Source organism: Somniosus microcephalus, chromosome 1 (genome assembly GCF_052327205.1).
Source record: "Somniosus microcephalus isolate GS21.2 chromosome 1, FLI_Smic_1.0, whole genome shotgun sequence".
NCBI classification, from domain to species: domain Eukaryota; kingdom Metazoa; phylum Chordata; class Chondrichthyes; order Squaliformes; family Somniosidae; genus Somniosus; species Somniosus microcephalus.
This window is the reverse complement of record NC_140987.1, coordinates 353,667,442-353,691,490: the sequence shown is the minus strand read 5'-3', so window position 1 is coordinate 353,691,490 and position 24,049 is coordinate 353,667,442. Positions and strand designations below refer to the sequence as shown.

The window sequence follows — 24,049 nt, the reverse complement described above, 5'->3', positions numbered from 1 at the left end:
GCAGTCCAATCAGGGATTAGGTAAGCCGCCCGGGGACGGGCGGCGCTGTACATAAGTTAAGTTTAAGTTTAATTAAGTTTAAGGTGTGCAAATATTAAAGTGATTAGTGTTGTAAGTAATTTTGGAATCTGCCCAGCATGTGTGTTGTTTGGGATCGAGGTCGAAAGACCCGATCATGCCTTCACCTAGGCCAGAATCTCTCGGGAGCCTGGCTGTATCGTTTAATTTGTTACAGGAACCAAAGAGATGATGAGAGGAATTCTCGTCGCGTTCGCGGTGATCGGGTGTAGCAGGGCCTATCGGGGCCGCACCAAGGACTCCACGATTTACGGGTGCTCTGGTGACACAGCCCCCATCGCGACCGATGGGTCGGCCCTGCGGGGCGTTGAGGAGACAGCCACCTATTTCCACGAGGGGAGGTGGCCAGGATGGCTGGGGTCGAACTCTACGGAATACTCCAGCCAGTCCGGGTTTGCGTACCGAGAGACTTCCCTAATGTGCCCCCGAGTGAGGGTCATCGCACCCAGAGTCAGCGTCACCATCGGGAAAAGGATTTGCTTGCAATGCACAGGACATGTTCCTTTGGACCAATGGTGGTGGCTGCGCAAGTTGAGCAAAACCATGAAGAACTCCACGGTCGAGTGGGAGAAACTGGGTAACAATACCCATCGGACTATTACGGGGAGTCAAGGGGGGTTGAGTGTTTGTTGGGACAAATTGTGGGAGCCAGATGAGGGGATTTACATCTGTATGTGGGGTTCAGAACGCACCTGCCCCACAGGTGTCTCCATCTTTTTCCAAAGACAGTGGCAGGATGCTGGGAAAGGAATGAGGTGGGACGTCAGCACACGGGCGTGCGGAGTCCCATACTCTCAGATCCCAGTAAACGCCACTGAGCTCATCACCCGCCCCCGAAAGCCCCTGCCCACGATTCCGGTAGCCAAAGCCCGCAAGGAAGGGTGCCCCACCACTACCAAGGGACCCGGGAACGGACTGGTATTAGTGCCCACAGGTCAGGTGCTGTACCAAGGAGTGCACTATGCGGTGGCTTCGGTGATTTTAAACCTCACTGAGGTGCGATTACCAGAGTGGTGCCCCAAGGAAACGGAGCAATTGTACCAGGTCCTGTTAACAAACATGTTCAGACAGTTTTATGAATTCGACTTTGCTGATGTAGACAGAGCCAGATTATACACCACACCACATGAGGTCTTGGACAGGGTGGGGAGACAAAGAAGGGGTACAGTAAATTATGGGGCAGAAATTCGGGTCGGGGGCTTGCCGCGTGTGCAAGCCCCCGATCTGCACTTACCCGACGCGCCTGCCGTTCACCTCCAGGGAAGCCTGGAATTCCTTTTTGAAAGAGAAGAATCCCGGGCAGCGTATGACGTCACGCCGCCCAGGAGTGCAGCCAGCGCGAAGCCTGTAGTGCGCTGTGCAACTGAGACACGCCCCTTAAGGTCTCATTGTAATAGGACACGCCCCCAATCTTTCCAAGCAGCTGCAGAGGACTTTGCAGTTACACAGCTGCAGGGAAAGTAGGTTATCTGCTATTTTATGAATGTTTTGTGAACTTTTATAAAATTTTAAAAACGTTTAAATGATTTTGATGACTCTTAGATAGTTTTAAAGAGAATTGAAGCTATTTAAGCATTTTTTAAAGCCTTGAAAACATTCTATTAATTCTTTTCAGTTAATTAGCAAAGTGAAATGGCTGGAATGAGCACATTTCACGTGATTAAAAGAACTCAGAACTTCACTGATGATGACCTCAGCAATCTCCTCAACGAGGTGGAGGCGAGGCGCCTGCGCATCATGGGGAATGAGCAGTCGAGAGCTCCGCGAAAAGGTCAGATGGCAGTGTGGTCGGAAGTTGCACAAGCTGTCAGCGCGACCTCCACCATTCCACGTACAGCGGAACAATGTCGCAAGAAATTCAGTGACTTGCTGTGATCTGTCAGGGTTTGTACAGTTATTACTAAAGTGTACTGTAACATTGCTTAGAATTTAAGTTAGCCAGATTTCAAAAGGCTTTCTCAATGCATTTACTGCAGTCAAGTTACTTCTTGGTAAAGTCACCTGAGGTAGCAATAAAACTTTATGGCTTTGGGTCCAGCTCAGGGATACCTACTGTTCTCTTATCTTGATTCCATTGCTTGGAGCTGTAAAACTTCAATCAAAGATGTAAAGAAACACCCAACCCTGTCTTCAAAGCCTTCGCTGTCCATGTCAGAAATGCAGCTGTGTGATTCTCTTATTTCTGGTGTAATTTCAGAGCAAAAGTGCTCACAACTCCAGGGAACGCACACTCACAGGCGGTGGTGTTGCCATGCTGAGGGTTTTGGCCGAACATGAGGAACGGGTCCAGCAGATGTACGAATTTACTAGCAATCGCCCCGCGGATGAATCTCAAACAGACATTGCTGACCCTCAATGTGAGTTGGCCTGGCCAGCTATATGTTAAAGAAGGTTAGGTGTGTGCTGAATATCTGTGATGTGGCACATCGTGATTTACCTTAGCAAATGTTTTCTGCTTCCTTCCCACAGCTGGACAGAGTACCTCTCACACACAGGATGAGCAGTGCGTGGAGTCAGCGGCCACAGAGGGCATTGGGGAAGGTTTTTCTGATGCAGTGGCAGCAGTTACTGAGGTGGCTGAGGTGGTTGAGGAACAGGAGCAACCTGTCCTATGTCAGCAAGTGCAGCAGGAGTGTATAGACCCTGTGTCGCTGGCCACTATCTCACCATCTCCTGGCCCCTGTGGCTCTGTGCTAGTCACTGATGACTGTAGCTCCACAGGCAGACACCATATTGACACTTCAGTGCAGGTGGGAGGAGCAGAAGTACAGCAGCACCTACAAGATGAGCAGCAAGATATTGCAGGTTTCAGGCAATTGCTGAGCTCTCTCACTGAGAAGGAAGTAGATGCTAGAGACTCTATCAGGCAGGGAATGGAGAATATTGGCATTACACTAAATCAGATATCATCGCAGTTTGTGGTGCTTAATGATAATTATCTTAATCAGATATCATCGCAGTTGGTGGTGCTTAATGATAATTCTCTTAATCAGATATCATCGCAGTTGGTGATGCTTAATGAAATTATGATTGCACCAGTTAATTCGCTTGTATCTATCACTACTGGCATAACGCTGACTCCAGCACAAATGCCCTCCCCAGGTCACAGTGCAGAGCCACTTTGGTCCCAGGAGCCAGCAGCTGCGCCAGTCATGATGCAGGGTAGCGTAGAATTGCCTTAGCAACAACCCTTTCCTCAAGCCGCTGTTGAAGAGCAGGAACAATCTGACAGGGCCCTTGCAAATAGATCTGGAGGGCTCCAGTCACGGGTAGTGAAAAGGCGCAGGAAACATTAGAGTGTCACCTTCAGCTCACTCCGCCACCTTCAACCCTCAGTCACACAGGCCAGTTGGCAAATCGTTAAATTGTTATATTTTTCACTTTATTTAAATGTTAAATGTTTTCTTACATATTTAAATTCAAGTGTTTATTTATGAAGGAAAGGATAGGTAACCTTATCGTTTCAGCAGTACACCCAGTAATCAATGTTGAAAGAATTTAAACATTTATTTAACTTCAAAAACTTTTACAACAAATGTTACAAAATTATAAAATAGATAGTTTGCACTTTGAATGTCTGTATTGCAGTAAGAAAGTAAAAATTACTGTAAAATGTTTACACATTCTTTTCTAACAGTCACCATTTTGCACATGTTTGAAAACGTTAAAAGAGGTAGTTAGCATCTTAATTTTTGTAATTTCACTAAGAATCAAACACAAATGAGTTAAACCTGTTTACAAAGTGATTTCAAAACTGTTAACATTAATATTTTAAAATTGCATAAAATACATCATTAACATCCTTGAACGAAGAAAGAAAGACAAGTAAAAACAAACTCTTTCCAATAACACTTCCTCACTGTTCCTGTCCATAAATTTTTTTAAAGTTCATAACTGTTACTTAAAATTTACAAGTTATTCACTTTATACATTGAAACTGAATCTGAAAAGTGTTTGATTATGCAATACAAGGTCACTGTTTCACTTCAATATGTGTCTGCTTCTGTCTTTGCCTTGCGGGGGGAGGGGTAGGTACAGGGCGTAACTACCGCATGAAGGTGTTGGCTACCAGCAGTTCGCGAGCAGCCTTAGATTCGGCAGCACTTGGCTCCTCCCCATGAGGCCTGGCAACATGCACATTGCCATCGCCTTCATCCTCCACTTCAACAGGCAGCTGTTCCTCATTGTTAGGGGTCAGTCCTTCCTGCAGGGCAAGGTTGTGCAAAGCACAACAGGCCAGCACAATCCTTGCCACTTTCTGGTGAGAGTACTGCAAGGTCCCCCCTGACCTATCCAAGCACCGGAAGCGTGATTTCAGAACTCCTATTGTCCTCTCCACCACTTGACGTGTGGACACGTGTGCATGGTTGTATCTCTCCTGAGACTGATTAATGGTATTGCGGTAGGGGGTCATCAGCCATGGTTTTAGCGGGTAGCCCTTGTCGCCCAATATCCATGCGGATCCTGTAGGCAATTTGCTGAGAGAATCATACAATTTAGAGTTACGGAGGACGAAGGAGTCATGATTACTTCCCCGGTGTCCTGAATTAACGTTTAGGATCCTCAGGTGCGCATCACATAATATCATTACATTCAATGAATGATACCCCTTCCTGTTAATGAATGTCACAGGTGCATCCTTGGGTGCCTTCAATGCAATATGTGTTCCATCGACGGCCCCAATCACTTTGGGGAATCCAGCAATGCGATGAAATGCTAAGGCCATCTCCTTCTGATGACGAGCGGACAAGTCATACATAATGAAATCAGAAAAGTCTAGATCCAAGGTGGGAAGGTCCATATCAGGTCTTACTAACAACCCCGACTGCAGCTAAGGTCGAGGGAAGAAGCGCATGGGTGCATTTCCACCACTGTAAATTGATTGGAGAAACCAATCAAAAGGGGGGGAGATAATCAGTAGTAAATCAGTACAGTATATAGTAGATTTTAGAGATAATCAGTAGTAAATCAGTACAGTATATAGTAGATTTTACGAACAATCATTAATTGCGGAACACCTCCGTTCAGTCCGTAAGGGTGACCCTGAGCTTCCGGTCGCCTGTCATTTCAATTCACCGCTCCATTCCCACTCGGACCTCACCGTCCTTGGCCTCTTGTACTGTTCCACGGAAGCTCAACGTAAACTCGAGGAACAGCACCTCATCTTCCGATTAGGCAGTCTGCAGCCTTCCGGTCTCAATATCGAGTTCAACAATTTCAGATCATAACCTCGGCCCCTATTTCATTTTCACTTATATTTTTCCACTCCTTTCCTTTCCCCCCCCCCCTTTCCTTTTGTTTCTCTCTCACACCTGGCAGCTATCTTTTGCCCTGCCAGTACACTTTACACCCAATCACAGCCTATTACCATCTCGTCTAGCTTCTAATCTCTTTTACTTCTTTTGGTTCTTTTATTCTTTTGTCCGATCGCAGCCCTGCCTTCGATCTAGTTCCTTTTCTCTCCAGTTTTGAAGAAGGGTCAAACCCGAAACGTCAACTCAAATTTCTCTCCACGGATGTTGCCTGACTTGCTGAGTTTTTCCAGCATTTTCTGTTGTTATATTAATTTTATTTTGATTGATCAGCCATTGATAGGAGACTACAGAACTCGTGCTCGGCCTTGATAGAGGTGACTGCAGCTTTTACGAGGTCTGGTGTTGTGTTTGGATTGTTCTGGCCTGCTGAAATCCTACTCTTATTATACTTATTATACGATTTTAATTTTTAATTTTAAGTTTTAATATTTTAAGTTTTAATTTTGATTGTGTGTAAGCCTTTTATTTCACAGATTAACAACCGCTAGGGGACCATCTGCTTAGCATCAAGTTTCGGAGCCGGGAGAAAACAGCATCCCAGGCGGGTCGGAGCCGAGTGCTACAAAGAAGAAAACACCACCACAGGCGGAGCGCCCACTGAAGACTGAAACCATGAAGTTGCTGCTCGTTGTTATTGGACTTTTTGGACTATTGTGCCTGACTCAAGGCGATACGGACAAATCACGGAAGAAACGTGAATTACTTACCAACACCTTTCTGCACATGTCATATGAATACGCCAAAAGCTATAACTTAACAAGCTGTTGGGTTTGCAGTCACATTCCTATCCATAGTAAAAGAGGGATTCCCTTGAGACCCATCCCGTTCAATGCCACAGAGATGGCGGAGTGGGTCATGCGCCAGAACGCCAGCGGCGTTTATAAAGATTCATACAACCAGGAGGGCGACAGGGACAAATGGAAGTCGGCAGGTTACGACCTAACCACTTTCCAAGGGTGGTACCAGCCTAATTATAATCGGAACAGCCAGCCTCCAGCCTTAGTCCTTACTAATACTTCAGGAGTTGGTAGGCCGAAGGGGCCAATATGTTTAACGAAGAGTGTGCCCGGAGGTACAGAAGTAGGACGCAGTAAATGTTTCCAAAATGTTAATGTAACAAAATGTATTCGCACCAGAGGCTGTGGCCAAGGTTTCTTCCAATTAGATCATACCGGAACCCCCAATAGGACAAGTGGGGGACCATGGGAAGGAATGGAAATCAGATGGGGATGGAGGATTCGTGAGGCATTAGACGACAATTTAATCGCATATAATGGGACCTATTTTATATGTGGTCACCAAGCCTATCCATGGTTACCCCGGGATTGGACGGGTTCGTGTTACTTAGGTTATGCAGTACCTTTTATTCACCACTTGAATAAGATTGGGGAACACCACGAATTTAAGAAACACGTGACCAAAAGAGAGCTAGGAGCTTTTAATCGATTTTTCGGCATAATAAACCCTCCCTATGGAATAATGAGCTTGATGGATGAAACAAGGAATCTGGCAAGGCTACTAGAGATAGTTGCCAATGACACTGAGGAAGCTATAGCAGACATGAGTGCCGAAATGATAGCCATTAGAACAGTAACCCTCCAGAATCGAATGGCCTTAGATTACCTCCTTGCAGCACAAGGAGGAACCTGTGCCTTGATAGGAAGTGAGTGCTGTACTTATATCCCTGATAGCTCGGAAAACATAACCAACATTGTCAAACATACCCGGGATGCAGTAAGTCAGTATAAGAAACCTAAGCCAGGGGATGACTGGTTTGATTGGATCATTGGAGGATGGCTAGGATCAATGGGACAAACTCTGCTACATGGGCTAGTGGTGGTACTTGCCGTAATTATGTGCATTTTTCTAGTTTTCACGCTGATTAAGTGTTGCTGCAATAGATTAGGAGCAACTGTAATTCCAAGTCAATTGGTACAAAGGAAACCATCAGAAGAAGAAATTAAATTTGAGAAGGAATTAATGGAGGAGGAGTATAATAGACTCAATAAGATAGAGATGGACCAGTAGGATGAAGCCCAGAATCACTGGGTACCTTAGATGGTTATCATGGAATGATAAAAGGGGGGAATGAGGATATAGAATGCAAAATATGGTAACAGCTCGCTTTGCATAGCCAAGGACCCTGTCAATCTAAAATGGAGGATCCTGTCACCATAAAATGGTGGTGAAATGTCGACATCGCTGAGTCACTTGCATATTGTAAGAAATGATCATGTTAACTCAAGAAACTGTGAAGGCAGCAGGAAGTAAAATAAAAGAAGCTAAACTGATCTGTGGCTGCTTATATGGCTGGCACCCACGATGTCACACCTTGCTGGTGGAAACAGTGTAGGGCGGAGTGCAGAGGTTATACAGACAATAGGCGATCAGAAAACACATTACCATGATTGCAAACACATTACCATAATGATTAGGTGATCATGAAACCATTACCAGGATATTTACTTAATTATAAACCATTCAGTGAAATGTGACTTCTTTGTTTCATACTGCTAGGCCAGGAAATCAAATTAAATGTATACGTGTACAGCTCGGGATTGGTGCAGACTGTACGATGTGTTAATGTCTTCTCAAATGCAAGTATAATAATGTGGCACACTGTATGAAAGATTGCTTGCTCTGGTTTAACCTGTCGGACTCTTCTGGAGTCAGGACTGTGCTGTATCAGAGTAAGTCTCCCGGGATGACGGAATAAAAACTGTTGAACTCAACCAGTATTCGACTCAGTGTTTGTACTGAACCAGATTGAGGACCAAAAGAATCCGTTTCAACAAGGAGACGTTCATGGTTCCTCAATCTTCTACATTGCTGCCTGGCATTCCTATTTCTTTGAAGCAAATACACAAATAGCATCACGGCAAAATTTCTACAACAGGGCATGTTTCTCGCTCACAGGACTACTCCTCACACAGACGTACCTGTTGTGTATGTACCTTTAAGAGAATAACTGGTCTCAGACTGCAGTACCGGCAGTGACCACCCCTGTATAAAAGGCGCTAGTGAGCCTCTGTTGTTTCAGTTTCACTATTGACTTCCATCAGTAAAGACTTATTTTGTTCCACTCCTGCTGTCCGTGTCTCAATCATTCATGGACGTAATACTGGCGACGAGCAGATACGAACCTACCTACAGTCTGCACCACCTCCTGGGATCCATTCCTACAGCGAAGTGAGCAGAGGTCGAGGCCAGAAAGAAAAGAAAGTAAGAGGCAGTAGTAACGGGCGTCGACTGTGGGCATCCGCCCTGTGTTGCAGAGTTGAAGATTGCTGGAGAAGCTGTCGGATGCGGGGCCTGGTTCCTGTCGATGGTGCTTCAGCTAATCGGGCTGGTGGCAGGTAGTGCACTGATCCTTCCTGGGCTGCGGCGGTCGTGAACTCGAGCGGGTGGTTTGCAACGGGGCCGAGCAGCGTTGTCGGGAAGAGAGAGAGAGGGTGGAGCACACAGGGCGTGGCCGGTGCTACGAAGCCGGGCTGCGTATAGATCCGCAAAGAGGGAGGCAAGAGTCCCACAGGGTTGTTCCACGACGGGAAAATAAAAAAGTAAAAAAAATATTAAACGCGCAAGAAACCGTGGAAAGCAGCGCTAACAACAGCGGGGAAGAAGGCAAAGCGCGGGAGGCGCCATCTTAATCAGCGGGGAAGACGGCAAAGCGCGGGAGGCGCCATTTTGTTAAATCGGGGAAGAAGGCAAAGCGTGGGAGGCGCCATTTTAGATTTGCAAGATGCCGAAGACTGGCTGTATCACTGCTTTTGATAATACAATAGAGGACTGGACCACGTATGTGGAAAGAGTCGAGGTATATTTTGAGGCAAACGAAATAGCGGAGGAAAAAAAGGCATCGATATTGCTAAACTTAATGGGCGCGAGAACGTACGGCCTATTGCGGGACCTGATTACTCCAGCCAAACCGAAGGCGAAGAGTTTTAACGAAATTGTTGCTGTCCTACAGGAACACCTAAACCCTGCACCGCTGTTGATAGCAGAAAGATTTAAATTCCACAGGAGAACTCAGCACAAAGATAAGAGCAATGCTGAGTATCTTACGGAACTACGCAAGCTATCAAACCACTGCCAGTTCGGAGCAGGACTGGCAGATACCCTACGGGACAAATTTGTCTGTGGACTCCTGAGTGAAGGAACACAGAAGAAGTTACTCTCAGAGAAAGAGCTGACGCTAGATAAGGCTTTCAGCGTGGCAGTATCGTATGAAGCAGCAGCCAGGGGAGCTGCAGAAATTCAACAAAAACCACAGGAATACGGCACCCACGAAATGACACGGGGATTTGCAAAATGTTATCGCTGCGGCAGAACTAACCATGACCAGAAGGACTGCTGGTGCAAAGACAAAATATGCAGGCAATGCGGGACGATGGGACACATTGCACGAGTTTGCAGGTCTGGGAAGAAGACCAGCGACAACAAAAAGGCTACTAAGGAACCGTACAAGAAAGTACAAAAGATGACGGACAGTAATTCCGAAGACCAGATGAGCGATAGTGAATCCGGGAACAGGAGACTAAGCTGTCTCAAACTTCACAATGTAATCGCAAAAGAGGATCACCGAACCATTTGGGTCACCCTCACAATAGCAGGGTCCCAAGTTAAAATGGAATTGGATACAGGATCAGCGCTAACCGTCATGAATCGACGAGACTACAAGCGGCTATTTTCACACATACTCTTGAGAGAGACATCCATCATCTTGACGACGTATACGGGGCAAAAAGTATACCCCAGAGGAAAAATAAGGGTGCCTGTCAAATACAACGGCAAGAAAATACGGAAATTGTATCTCTACATACTGCCAAATGGTGGACCACCGTTATTGGGACGGGAATGGATCAGGAAGATAAACTTAGATTGGCACTCCATTCATGCAATGACGGTGGACGGTAAAAAAGATGAAGACGTCACTCCTGGATGATTGTCAACAATCTTAGCTAACGCCAAAGAGGTATTTCAACAAGAACTGGGCACGCTTAAAGGCGTAACCGCCTCGATAAAATTAGAAGAGAATGCAGTTCCCAAGTTTTTTAAAGCAAGACCGGTACCATATGCAATTCACCCAGCTGTCGAGGCAGAGCTGGAGAATCTGGAGAAGGCGGGCTGGAGTGAGTGGGCGACACCCATCGTTCCTGTCATGAAGAAAACGTTAAGCAATAAGTCCGGGGAGCCAAGGAAGATTCGCATCTGTGGGGATTTCAAGGTGACGGTGAACCCAGTCCTTCACACAGTACAATATCCTCTTCAAAGGATAGAAGACATCTTCGCCTCACTGTCTGGAGGGAAGCGTTTTACAAAAATTGACCTAGCACAAGCATATTTGCAGATGGAGGTTGAAGAGTCCTCTAGGAAGTATCTCACGATAAACACTCACAAAGGTCTTTACCAGTATCATCGATTGGTATTCGGAGTAGCATCAGCTCCGGCGATATGGCAAAGAGCGATGGAACAAGTCCTGCAAGGGATTCCGGGGACTCAGTGTTACTTGGACGACATCCTTGTGACAGGTGAAGATGACAGTGAACACCTTAACAACCTAGAACAGGTGCTCACTAGACTACGGGAACATGGGCTGCGAGCCAACCGCCCCAAGTGCGAATTTTTTAAGAAACAGATATCGCATTGTGGCCACGTGATTGATGAAGAGGGGTTACATAAGTCCCCTGACAAAATTGAAGCGGTTGTTAAGGCCCCAGCGCCTGAAAATGTGTCGCAACTGAGGTCATTCCTCGGATTGGTGAATTACTATCATAAGTTTTTGCCGAATTTGTCGACAATTCTGCACCCACTGAACGCCCTGCTACGAACGGGGGTAGCATGGAAATGGAGCGATGATTGTAAGCGTGCTTTTCAGAAGAGTAAGGACTTAATCACTTCAAGGGAAGTATTGGCTCACTACAACCCAGCACTGCCGATCAGACTGGCGTGTGATGCTTCACCCTACGGCATTGGGGCGGTACTGTCACATAAATTCCTTGATGGTTTAGAGAGGCCGATAGCTTTTGCGTCACGCTCGTTAACTTCTGCCGAGCGTAACTATGCCCAGATTGACAGAGAGGCCCTCAGCCTAGTGTGGGGGGTGAAGAAGTTCAATCACTACCTGCACGGTCAAAAATTTACTCTACTAACCGATCATCAACCTCCTGTCTCCATTTTCAACCCTCAGAAGGGCGTACCGATAATGACAGCACAACGGCTGCAGAGATGGTCCCTTTTCCTAAGGGCACACCAATATGACATCGAGTACAAAGGAACTAAACAGCATGGAAATGCTAATGGATTGTCACGCCTACCGTTGCCGACGGTGGAAGAAGAAGACCTTGCAGTGGATCCAATGGAGTTATTCCACTCGACCATAGTCAAATGTCTCCCTGTGACGAATGCAAACATAGAAAAGGAAACATGGAATGACCCGACACTATCACGGGTCTATGATTTAACGGTGAAGGGATGGCCAGCACATGGCGAACCACTGCTGCCAGCATTCTCGCCGAGAAGAGAACAGCTGTCAGTGTGCAGAGGAACCTTGATGTGTGGATCCAGAGTAGTAATTCCACCTAAGTTGACGGATGGAGTGCTCAATGAGCTTCATGAGGGTCATCTGGGTGGGGTAAAAATGAAGAACTTAGCCAGAGCATTTGTGTGGTGGCCGGGAATCGATAGAGAAATCGAAGAGATGACCAAGAGCTGTGCAGGATGCCAGAAGGTCCAAAACGCCCCACCACAAGCTCCTCTGCATCCATGGGAGTGGCCCTCCTCTCCATGGCAAAGGGTGCACATTGATTTTGCTGGTCCCTTCATGGACTTGATGCTTTTAATTGCGGTGGATGCACATTCAAAGTGGCCAGAGGTAATAAAAATGTCCTCAACCACCACGGAAAAAACTATCACAGTTTTACGAACCATATTCGCCAGGAATGGGCTGCCTGAACAGATTTGCTCTGACAATGGACCACAGTTTGTGTCTGAAGAGTTCCGGAGGTTCTTAAAGAACAATGGTGTTAAGCATTACACATCTGCCCCATATCATCCAGCCACTAATGGATTGGCCGAGAGGTTTGTCCAAACATTCAAGAAGGCTATCAAGGCAATGTGTAATGAAGATATACCCCTACAACACAAGGTGGACAACTTCTTGTTTGCCTACCGGAATGCGACACGTGGTTACCAACCAAACTCCAGCCATGATGTTCTTCAATCGAAGACTAAGATGCCGCTTGGATTTGGTTAAGGCAAACGTCCGAAGAGATGTGGAGAACAGGCAGTTTCAGAATATGAATGAAAGGCCGACCAGGAGTTTTAAGATAGGTCAACCAGTTTTGGCCCGGGACTACCGCACTGAGAAATGGCAGCCAGGAGCGACTTGTACACGGCAAGGACCTCTCATGTATACCGTAGACGTTGGAGAGAGCATTGTAAGACGCCATGCTGACCAGATTCTAGAGTCACTGGAAAACGTCAACTCCACACCACGATCTGATACACCTGGCAATGAATTCGACGTACCAATTGCAGCTACTGCAGAACCGGTGACATTGGAAGCAGATGAACCAAACAACGACATTGATCCTGACTCAACATTGCCAGAAGAACCTGATACCCCAAAGAGGCGTTATCCAGGCAGAATCAGGAAGCCTCCTCAAAGACTGAACTTTTAATTGCTTAAACTTAACCAATGTATCTAGCAACCGTAATTGTGATTGTAATTAGTTATCATTTAGTTGTTAAATGAATGTTATGTACTGTTTATCTAAAAGGGGAGGAATTGTTGTGTATGTACCTTTAAGAGAATAACTGGTCTCAGACTGCAGTACTGGCAGTGACCACCCCTGTATAAAAGGCGCTAGTGAGCCTCTGTTGTTTTCAGTTTCACTATTGACTTCCACCAGTAAAGACTTATTTTGTTCAACTCCTGCTGTCCGTGTCTCAATCATTCACGGACGTAATAGTACCTGTACGGAGTAAATGGAAATAGTTGTTAGTTATTTTAATAAACTGAGTGCCTATAACATCAACTCGGCCTATGCCAGGAAGCATGCTTTAATGGCTTGCAAACACATCCTTCCCGCCTGATGAATATCACAGGCCTACATCCTTTTCTAATAAATTACATTTGCAGAAATTCATCATTACATAAATACATTCATCCACGTACTGAAAGGAAAACATACATAAATGCACATCCTAAATGGAATATATACAGACATACATACAAGCATACATACATACTTACTAAATATTACTGATGACAATTTCATTTTGTAAGCATTTTATTATTTTTAAAACAGTAAATTTAACATTTTATAAAAATAAATTCAATGAGGCCTTGCCCACAGCCACAATTGCTCCTTCTAACTACAGTACTGAAAAACCGTTTTAAACAAAAACATTTTTTTAAACTTACCTCAACCTTTCTTAAAATAACTTTCCTCCCTTTCCCAAACAGAAATAGAATGACTTTCAGAAGCTCCACGATGACAGACTTCTTCCTCCGCAGCTTCTCGATAGCTTTACTCCTGCTTTTTTCATTTCCAAGTTGCCAGGACTTACCCTCACTGAATCCATGAATGAAATCGACGAAGTTCACTGCGCATGTGCTGCCTGTGCAGTCGCACGCTCTGTGCCTCTGAACCCCTTCGTTCAGAGGACAGGAAATGCCGGTTTTTCCCGCATGCGCTGTGCATGCTGAAAACCGGCATTTCCTCCGGCCAGACGCGTGAGTACCCTGACCGTACTCACGCGTTCAGAGAGGAATTACTGGGCCTATATTTTCACAGCTTTTAACACAGGGACTTCCGTCATCAACACTCTGGATGACATGGAGCTGCAGACCCAGATCAATGGTTTGAAAACACAGTTAAGGAAGATACTGACGGATGAGAATAAGGTGGTGGGTTCTGAGTTACATGAGGACCAGGCCATGACACTACACTTAAAGGAAATCATTGCTGAGCTGGAGAAACACGCGAAAACGGTAAATGCTCTCATCAGGGAGGATCGGAATGCGTCCGATCAGGCTGCGCAGAACGAAGCTTGCGTGCTGTACGGGGCATGGTTACTGGGCGAGGGCCGCAGTAATCTGGAGGATTAAAACAAGGTTTAGTCCCCTCCTGGATCAGCAACAAGCACCTCGCAGCCGTCCACCCTTTTGAGAACTCGTTGAGTCCGTGCCAGCTCAGACTAGCTTCATATAGTGGTAAGAATGCCGGTGATGGGAAAGACAGCTAAACCCGCCCCGGTATACAGGGTGGAGAACATTGGAGTCATTCAAGGGGGTGCACACATTCGCTACACAGCGGTCCCACCTTACGTCATTCGATGGGGGCATGCAATGACGGGTACCGACCTCTCGGGGTGCCGGAGCCGGGGAGCACACTGTTAGATCCGGGTATCTTAATGTTGTGTCCTTTCAATAATCAGACAAAGACTGCAGGGAACGATCAACAGGTGTTTACTGGATGAAGTTCAAACTACAACTAACTGTACAGAGCGCCACTCAGGGTTTATATACAGGTGTGGTCACTGCCGGTACTGCAGGATACAGGAGCTGTAAAAAGTAGTTCTCCTTCTTAAAGGTACATACACTACAATTCCTCCCCTTTTAGATTAACAGTACCATAACACTCATTTAACAATTAAATATCAAACTAATTACAATTAACACTTTTAACATGCAACATTAACTGGAAATAGTCTATTTATAAATTCAGTCTTTGGGGAGGCTTCCTGATTCTTTCTGGATAACGCCTTTCCCGAGTATCTCGCTCTTGGTGTGGAGGCGATTCTAGCACCCTGTCGTCAGTTGATTCATCAGCTTCCAATGCTATTGTTTCTGAGGTAGATGCGACCTGTACGTCGGGTTCCTCACCAGGTACGTATGGCCGAGACATGGGGTTGATTCGTTCCTGTGACTCTAGGATCTGGTCAGCATGGCGTCTCACAATGTTCTCCCCAACATCCACTGTGTACATTAGTGGCCCCTGCCGTGTGCATATCGTTCCTGGTTGCCATTTCTCTGTTCGGTAGTCGCGGGCTAAGACTGGTTGCCCTACATTGAAGCTCCTTGTCGGCTTCTCATTGATGTGCTGGAATTGCTTATTCTCAACATCTCTTCGTACATTTGGTCTGAGCAAATCGAGAGGAGATCTCAACCTTCGGTTAAAGAACATCATGGCCGGGGCCTGGTTGATGACTGCATGTGTCGCATTTCTGTAGGCTAACAGGAAATTGTACACCTTATGCTGCAGTGGATTGTCGTCATCGCACATAGCCTTTACTGCTTTTTTAAAGGTTTGTACGAATCTCTCAGCCAATCCATTTGTGGCTGGATGATACGGGGCGGATGTGTAATGCCTTACCCCATTCCTTTTCATAAATCTTCGAAACTCTTCGGACACAAACTGTGGTCCGTTATCAGAGCAAATCTGCTCTGGCAAGCCGTTCCTGGCAAAAATGGTCCGTAGGACTGCAATAGTTTTCTCCGTGGTGGTGGAGAACATTTTGATCACCTCAGGCCATTTCGAGTGCGCATCCACAGCTATTAAAAACATTGAGTCCATGAAGGGACCAGCAAAGTCAATATGCACCCGTTGCCATGGAAATGAGGGCCACTCCCATGGGTGTAGAGGGGCATGTGGTGGTGCATTTTGGACCTTCTGGCATCCTGAGCAGCTCTTTGTCAGGTCCTCGATTTGCTGATCAATCCCCGGCCACCACACATAAGCCCTAGCAAGGCTTTTCATTTTCACCCCTCCCAGATGACCTTCCTGAAGCTCATTGAGCACTCTCTCCCTTAATTTGAGTGGAATTACCACACGGGATCCACACATCAAGGTCCCCTGGCATACTGACAGCTGTTCTCTTCTGGATGAGAATGCTGGCAACAGTGAGTCGCCATGTGCTGGCCATCCCTTCACCGTCAAATCATATACCCGAGACAGTGTCGGGTCATTTCTGGTCTCCTTCTCTATACCAGCGTTAGTTACTGGCAAGCATTCAATTATAGTCGAATGAAATATTTTGACAGGATCCACTGCTGGTGCTTCCTCCGCAGTAGGCAGTGGCAAGCGTGATAGCCCATCAGCGTTTCCATGCTGTTTCGTGCCATTATACTCGATATCATATTGGTGCGCCCCTAGAAAAAGGGACCATCTTTGTAGCCGTTGCGCAGTCATCACCGGAACGCCCTTCTTTGGATTAAAGATGGAGACAAGTGGTTGGTTGTCAGTCAGCAAGGTGAACTTCTGCCCGTGCAGATAGTGATTGAACTTTTTCACTCCCCACACTAGGCTGAGGGCCTCCCTGTCAATCTGGGCGTAGTTACGCTCGGCTGAGGTTAGTGACCGAGACGCAAAGGCTACTACCCTCTCCGAGCCATCCGGGAATTTGTGCGACAGCACCGCTCCAATGCCATAGGGTGATGCATCACACGCCAACCGAATTGGTAGTGCTGGGTTGAAATGAGCCAACACCTCTTTCGATGTGATCAATGTTTTGCTCTTCTGGAAAGCTCATTTACATTCGTCACTCCACTTCCATGGTACCCCCATTTGCAGTAGGGTGTTCAGTGGGTGTAGTACGGTAGACAAATTCGGCAAGAACTTATGGTAGTAGTTCACCAGCCCGAGGAACGACCTCAATTGTGACACATTTTCCGGTGCTGGAGCCTTGACTACTGCCTCAATCTTTTCAGGGGACTTTTGTAACCCCTCTTTATCAATAACGTGGCCACAATACGAGATCTGCTCCTGGAAAAACTCGCATTTGTGGCGATTAGCTCGGAGCCCATATTCCTTCAATCTATTGAGCACCTGCTCCAGGTTGGCGAGATGATCACTGTCATTTTTGCCCGTGACCAGGATGTTGTCCAAATAACACTGGGTCCCTGTAATCCCTTGCAGGACTTGATCCATTGCCCTTTGCCAAATAGCCGGAGCTGATGCTACCCCGAACACCAGCCGGTTGTATTGCTGGAGACCTTTATGAGTGTTGATCGTGAGGCACTGTTTCGAGGCTTCTTCTACCTCCATTTGCAGGTACACCTGGGCCAGATCAATCTTAGTGAAGCGTTTCTCTCCAGATAGCGAGGCGAAAATATCTTCAATCCGCGGAAGCGGATATTGTACAGTGTGAAGGATTGGGTTCACTGTCACTTTAAAGTCGCCACAGATGCGAACCTTCTTTGGTTCCCCAGGCATATTACTCAACGACCTCTTCATTACAGGAATGATGGGTGTAGCCCACTCACTCCAGTCCACTTTGGACAGTACTCCTGAACGTTCCAAACCTTCCAGCTCTGCTTCGACGGCTGGGCGGATCGCATAAGGTACCGGTCTGGCCTTAAAAAACTTTGGGCTTGCATTTTCCTCTATTTTGATCGTCGCTGTTATGCCTTTTAGTGTTCCGAGTCCTTACTGGAACACTTCTTGTGCGTCAGTTAGCATTTTTGACAGTCGTCCAGGTGTGACGTCGTCATCCTTTTTGGCATCTACCATCAGTGCTTGTATGGAATGCCAATCTAGCTGTATCTTCCGGATCCATTTATATCCTAGTAGTGGTGGTCCTCCATCTGTCAATACATATAGGTCCATTTTTGGTGTTTCCTTGCCGTTATATATAATGTTCACCCTTATTTTTCCTTTGGGGTAGACCTTTTGCCCCGTGTACATCTTCAAGACCATCTTTGTATCTCTCAAGGGTATATGTGAGAATAGCCGCTTGTGGTCCCTTCGGTTTATGACTGTTAGGGCTGATCCTGTGTCCAATTCCATTTTCACTTGGACTCCTGCTATCTTGAGCGTGACCCAGATAGTTTGGTGATCCTCCGTTTTGATCACATTATGTAGTTTCAGACAACCCAGCTCCTTGCTTCCGGAGTCTGTATCACTCTTCTGTTCGTCTGAACTACTCTCCGTCACCTTATGTACCTTCTTATACTTCTCCTGTGGAGATTTCTTGCTGCTGGTTTTCTTTCCCGACCTGCAGACTCTTGATATGTGTCCTACTTTTCCACACTGTCTGCACACTTTGGGCTAGAAATTCAGTAGGCTTTGCGCCCAGTTTTCGCCCAAAGAGGGCTTTTGCGCCACTTGCTGAGATTGCGCCGATATTCAGCGCTGCGGTAATGGCGGCGTTAGCCAGTAGCGCTGCGCCGCCACCGATGACGTCATCGGTGTGCGCAGTGCCCCGCTACCGCCCCGCTACCGGCCCGACCGCCATATTTAGTTGCGGCCGCCTCTTCCGCAGCGGCCGCAAACAGCGATCTGAAAACGAGGCCGTCCTGCAGCCTTAGTGGGGTGAGTTAAGGTGGAGGTGCGGCCGGCCGCTTTTTCGGCGGCTGCCTGCCCGCAGCTCCTTCCCCGGCCTCCTGCACACCCCCCCCCGCAGCACTGCCGGCTGTTTTCCGGGAGCCCGGCACATCTCCGTGGTGCCGTGCTCATTTGCCGGCACTAGCGAGCGGCGATCTCGCTGTTGCAGGCACCTCCCCCTTAAGAGAGGGAGGAAGGCCTGCAGTACCGCAGCCTGCCGCTCCGCAGCGGGTGGCGCTGCGGCACCTAGTGCGCCGAAATTCAGTTTCAGCGCCCCAAGCGGGGGCGGCCACACCCTTGAATAGCGGCCGGCTTCGACTTGGGGCGCTGAAACTGAATTTCCGGCGGGCGCCAGTGGCTCCGCGCGCAGCGGTAACTTCTGGGCGCAAGCGAGCTGGCGGGCCCAAACTGAATTTCTAGGCCTTTGTCCTTGAACCAGCAATCATTATGGTCGTGTGTTGTTCTGCCGCAGCGATAGCACTTCACTGTTCCGTATGACATTTCATTTGTGCCATATTCTTGCGGTCTCCGTTGTATCTCTGCAGCGCCCCGTGCTGTTGCTTCGTGTGATACTGCCATGCTGAAAGCCTTGTCCAGCGTAAGATCCTTTTCTGATAGAAGCCGTTTCTGGGTTCCTTCACTTTGAAGCCCATACACAAACTTGTCCCTTAAAGTATCTGCTAGTCCCGTTCCAAACTGGCAGTGTTTCGATAGCTTGCGCAGTTCCGTTAAATACTCAGCATTACTTTCATCTTTATGCTGGTTCCTTTTGTGAAACTTAAATCTTTCTGTTATCAGCAGCGGTGTGGGGTTTAACTGGTCCTGTAGGATTGACACTATGTTTTCAAAACCCTTTTCTACTGGCTTCTCTGGGGTTACTAGGTTTCGTAGTAAGCCATACGTTTTTGCACCCATTGAATTCAACAATACCAGCGCTTTCTTGTCATCTGGCACTTCATTCGCCTTGCAGTGTACTTCTATGCGTTCAACATGTGTCGTCCAATCTTCGACTTCATTGTCGAACGCTGTGATACTGCCAGTCTTCGGCATTTTTGGGTGTGGTTAGACTGGCTTAAAATGGCGTCTCCCGCGCTTTCCTTTCTTCCCCGCTGCGGCTTAAAATGGTGTCTCCCGCGCTTTCCTTTCTTCCCCCGCTGTGGCTTAAAATGGCGTCTCCCGCGCTTTCCTTTCTTACCCCACAGCGGCTTAAAATGGCGTCTCCCGCGCTGCTGCCAATGCCGCTCTCAGCGGTCCTCCTGGCAAATGGCGACGCCCTGTGGGCCTCATGCACTGCTCCTGCGCTGCTGCCAATGCCGTTCTCTGCGGTCCTCGTGGCAATGGCAGTGCCTCGCGTTTTCCTGCGTGCCTCTCTCCCCCGTTGATGCTGCTCGGCCCCTGAACACCGGCTGCGCTCTGCTCTCTCTCGCCTCTCTCCCCCGTTGACGCCGCTCGGTCCTGAACACCGGTTGCGCTCTGCTCTCTCTCGTTGATGCTGCTCGGCCCTTGAACACCGGCTGCGCCCCGTGCTCTCTGCCCTCACTCTCTCCCCCGTCGACGCTGCTCGGCCCTTTCTGTGCCGCTCGGTCGGCTCTAGCTGCCGCTGTCCGGGAAGGGTCTGCGCAGTACCTGTTGCCAGCCCATTTCGCTGGACCACCGTGGCTGGAAGGCCAAGCCTGGCTCTCGACAGCCTCCCCTGCGATGCCCGTGCTTCTGGACTCGACCTCCTTATGCAGAGTTGCAGGTAGGTTCGAATCTTCTCATCGCCAATGTTAGATCCGGGTATCTTAATGTTGTGTCCTTTCAATAATCAGACAAAGACTGCAGGGAACAATCAACAGGTGTTTACTGGATGAAGTTCAAACTGCAACTGACTGTACAGAGCGCCACTCAGGGCTTATATACAGGTGTGGTCACTGCCGGTACTGCAGGATACAGGAGCTGTAAAAAGTAGTTCTCCCTCTTAAAGGTACATACACTACACACACATCATCCTGTGTCCTCAGCACTTGAATGCCTATTTGAAACCACAGTGCGGGTTCAGAACTGTTGGCGCGAAGCCTATAAATTGCACCATGGAGGCAATGGCACAAGGCCATGTGCCCCCGCAGGTGGCATATATAGGAGGTGGGACATACTGTGTCACCACTGCAGCACCCCACTACCAACATGGACAGCACGGCTGGTGTCCGGTGAGTGACAGCAGTTTCTGCTTCAAGCCCAAGGCAGAAGTTCAAGTGGCCCAAGAGCGAATTGTCCCCATTCCTGAACCTTCCACGGTTCACATCACTGTTAAAGAGAATTTCACTGATCTGTAGCGATTCGTTGCACATTTTAGATATATCATTCCCCATCTCCCTGAACACCTCACCAAGATATTAAAAGCCGTTGTCGTTTCACAGCAACATTTTTACACACCGGAGCAGAAGACGTTAGAAATAGGGGCAAACATATTAGATATAGTAACTCCACCATGGTGGGATCTGTTCACTAATATAGAAGTCCCTTCTTGGATTAGGATAGCCTCTCACATCCTTGTAGTGTGTCAGGTTGTTATTGTGATTTATTTACTGTTTGTACACTGTAAAAGGGCCAGACGTTCGCAGAAGTATGAGAACAGAGGAGAATGGAGAGAGCTTTATGTGCGTGTAGAAGAAGAGACACCCGTTTAGATTTTTGCTGCTATGTATAAAGTTAAAGTTTCATTCCCTCCTCTATGTTTGATGTTTATTCATGTGCAATTTTGTGTGTGTACTTTATTTTTATTGTTGAAGTTTTATTAAGTGAGTTGTTGTTAATATAAGATAATGTGTATGAACCAGGTGGTGTAGGGGTATTAGGCCCCCCTCCACGCCTGGAAGTGAGTGTGTCAAATTTTAAATCCAATGTATTGCCATCTATAGATGCTTAATGTACACTGTAGGTTTTCTGAAACAGGAAATGCATGTGTTGTGGGGTCATAGTAGGTAAATACAGGGGATGGTTTAATTATGGATAGTCAGAAAATTTTACTCACCCAGAATTATGATACTTCAAGCAAGTTATAGTATCATCAGGGAGGACTGTAAGATTCGCAAAATTAATATTGTCAGATAAGGGTCCTGTGGCAGAAGAGGCCTTTACTTTTAAAGACTGTTTTAAAAGAAGCCCAGAAAAGGGGCACATAAAATGGCCGTCAGACCCCATGACTAGCTTTCTGGACACTTTAAAATGGTTCCTGCAGTCCCCAGACAGCCTTTGTAGATTCAACCCACAGTAAGTTCTGGAAGCCGTTTCTGAGTATTCGAAACCAGACATGAACTCCATACATATGGATTGGATGCAGAGCCGGTCAGATCGGCCTGTAGATAAAGGCCATCTAAATGTTTACCCAGACAAAGGGAAACAGTTTAATATTCATAAGGGGAGCATCAAAGACCCATTAAAGACATCAAGAAGACATTCAAAACAATGCAGGGTCATTCCAGACCAGAGATGGCCATCACCGGCCATCCCGAAAGCAGTTCAAATATAATAACTACCCCGTTGTGATACAAGCCCGCCAAAAGTTAAACAAAGACTAACCTTGATTTGGCGGGAGATAAAGGCTTCTTTGAGAAGTATAACTGGAGTCCCGGGGTAGCATTCGTAGCCATCAGAGCCATCACGGGGCAATGAGAGAGATCAGCGATTAACCGTCGAAGAAGACGAAGCAGCTATCAAGAAGGCAATTCGAGCCTGCATCCCGCCCCGGGGTAACCATCGTCGACCAACCCGGGCCGTTGATGAGACAAGAGGGCAGCAACCCTACAGAGGAAACCTATCTGAAAATGGTAACTGACTAGAAGAGACCTCTGGAAAGTGGTCAAACAGTTGACCTTCCCTTATATCGACGTCCAGGCCCGCTGAGATCCAGCCTGTCTGTGACCTTCACCTCGAGGAAGAGAAGGCGTGTCGCAGCTCGCAGCCCGCAGCGCTGACCACGAGGAGACAGGACGCCTGAAAGGATCAAAACGCAGACCTGTTTCAAAACCTTACAATTCCTAGCTGGATTGGTGAGCATGTTTCTGGCCCTTCATAATCGGATCTAGATAGGTTTAAGGGGGTGCGCATTTTGGGTATAATTAACATGAGTTGTTGTCCCTCGATGTTCCGTGTGTTTCCCCATTTCATGATGACTTTTGTAAAGTATAATATACCTGTATCTATTTTAGCTAGTACTGTATTGTTATGATCTGTTTTTCCCTCCCATGTACCCTCTTATTTGCTTGCATTTGATTTGTTTTTCCTTATGCAATAAAATTTCATTTTGTTTCATTAAACTTGGTCTATAAGTGTATTCTCTGCATTGTAGTTCCTGCACCTAAGTCCAGTGTCTAGAACCTAAGGGGTGAGTGGGTCGAACCACTCAAGATTTTACTGTGCAAAAGAGAGAGAGAGGCCTCTGGTGAGAGAAGCCTCTGCGACCTCGGAGAGAGAAAACCCCTTACAGAACGGTTGGGGAACAATACCCACCGGACGATTACAGGGACTCACGGGGGATTAAATGTGTGCTGGGACAAGTGGTGGGAACCGGATCAGGGGATTTATGTCTGTATGTGGGGGTCAGAGAAGGTCTGCCCCACAGGCATATCCATCATTTTCCACCGGCAGTGGCAAGACGCTGTGGAGGGGGTGAAGTGGGATTCCAGCCCGAAGGCGTGCGTGGTCCCATACTCCCTGATCCCAGCCAATGCCACTGAACTTGTGACCCGCCCCCGAAAGTCCCTGCCGACGACCCAGGCAGCAAGGACACACAGGGAGGGGTGCCCCGCCACCACCAAGGGACCAGGGAATAGGCTGGTACTAGTGCCTACGGATCAGGTGCTATACCAGGGGTACACTACGCAGTAGCCTCCGTGATTTTGAACCTCACCGAGGTAAACTTACCAGAGTGGTGCCTCAAAGAGACAGAACAGCTATACCAGGCCCTGTTAAAAGAAATGTTTAGGAAATTTTACGAGTTCGATTTTGCCAATGTCGACAAAACGGAACTGTACACCGCACACCATGAGTTTCTGGGTAATACGGGGAGGAAAAGAAGGGGAGCATGGAATGATGTTTTTACTGCATTTAATACAGGGTCCTCTGTCACCAACAGTTTGGATGACATAGAATTGCAGACACAGATAAACGGTTTAAAAACACAGTTGAAGAAAATCTTGATGGATGAAAACAAGGTAGTAGGCTCAGAGTTACATGAGGACCAGGCCATCACGGTCCATTTAAAAGAAATTATAGCTGAGCTAGAGAAGCATGCAAAGACCGTAAATGCCCTCATAAGAGAGGACAGAAATGCTTCGGATCAGG

The 24,049-nt window shown here is 47.2% G+C and overlaps 1 protein-coding gene across 1 annotated transcript in view; it reads left to right on the top strand.

Annotated features, from left to right (window-relative positions):
- Positions 1-6,005: 6,005 nt before the first annotated feature.
- Positions 6,006-24,049, top strand: part of LOC147124975 (uncharacterized) — an 88,376-nt gene continuing 70,332 nt past the window's right edge. Inside the window, exon 1 of the mRNA XM_085989529.1 lies at positions 6,006-6,420. Coding sequence (XP_085845655.1) covers positions 6,006-6,420 — 415 coding nt within the window. The remainder of the gene's footprint in view (positions 6,421-24,049) is intronic.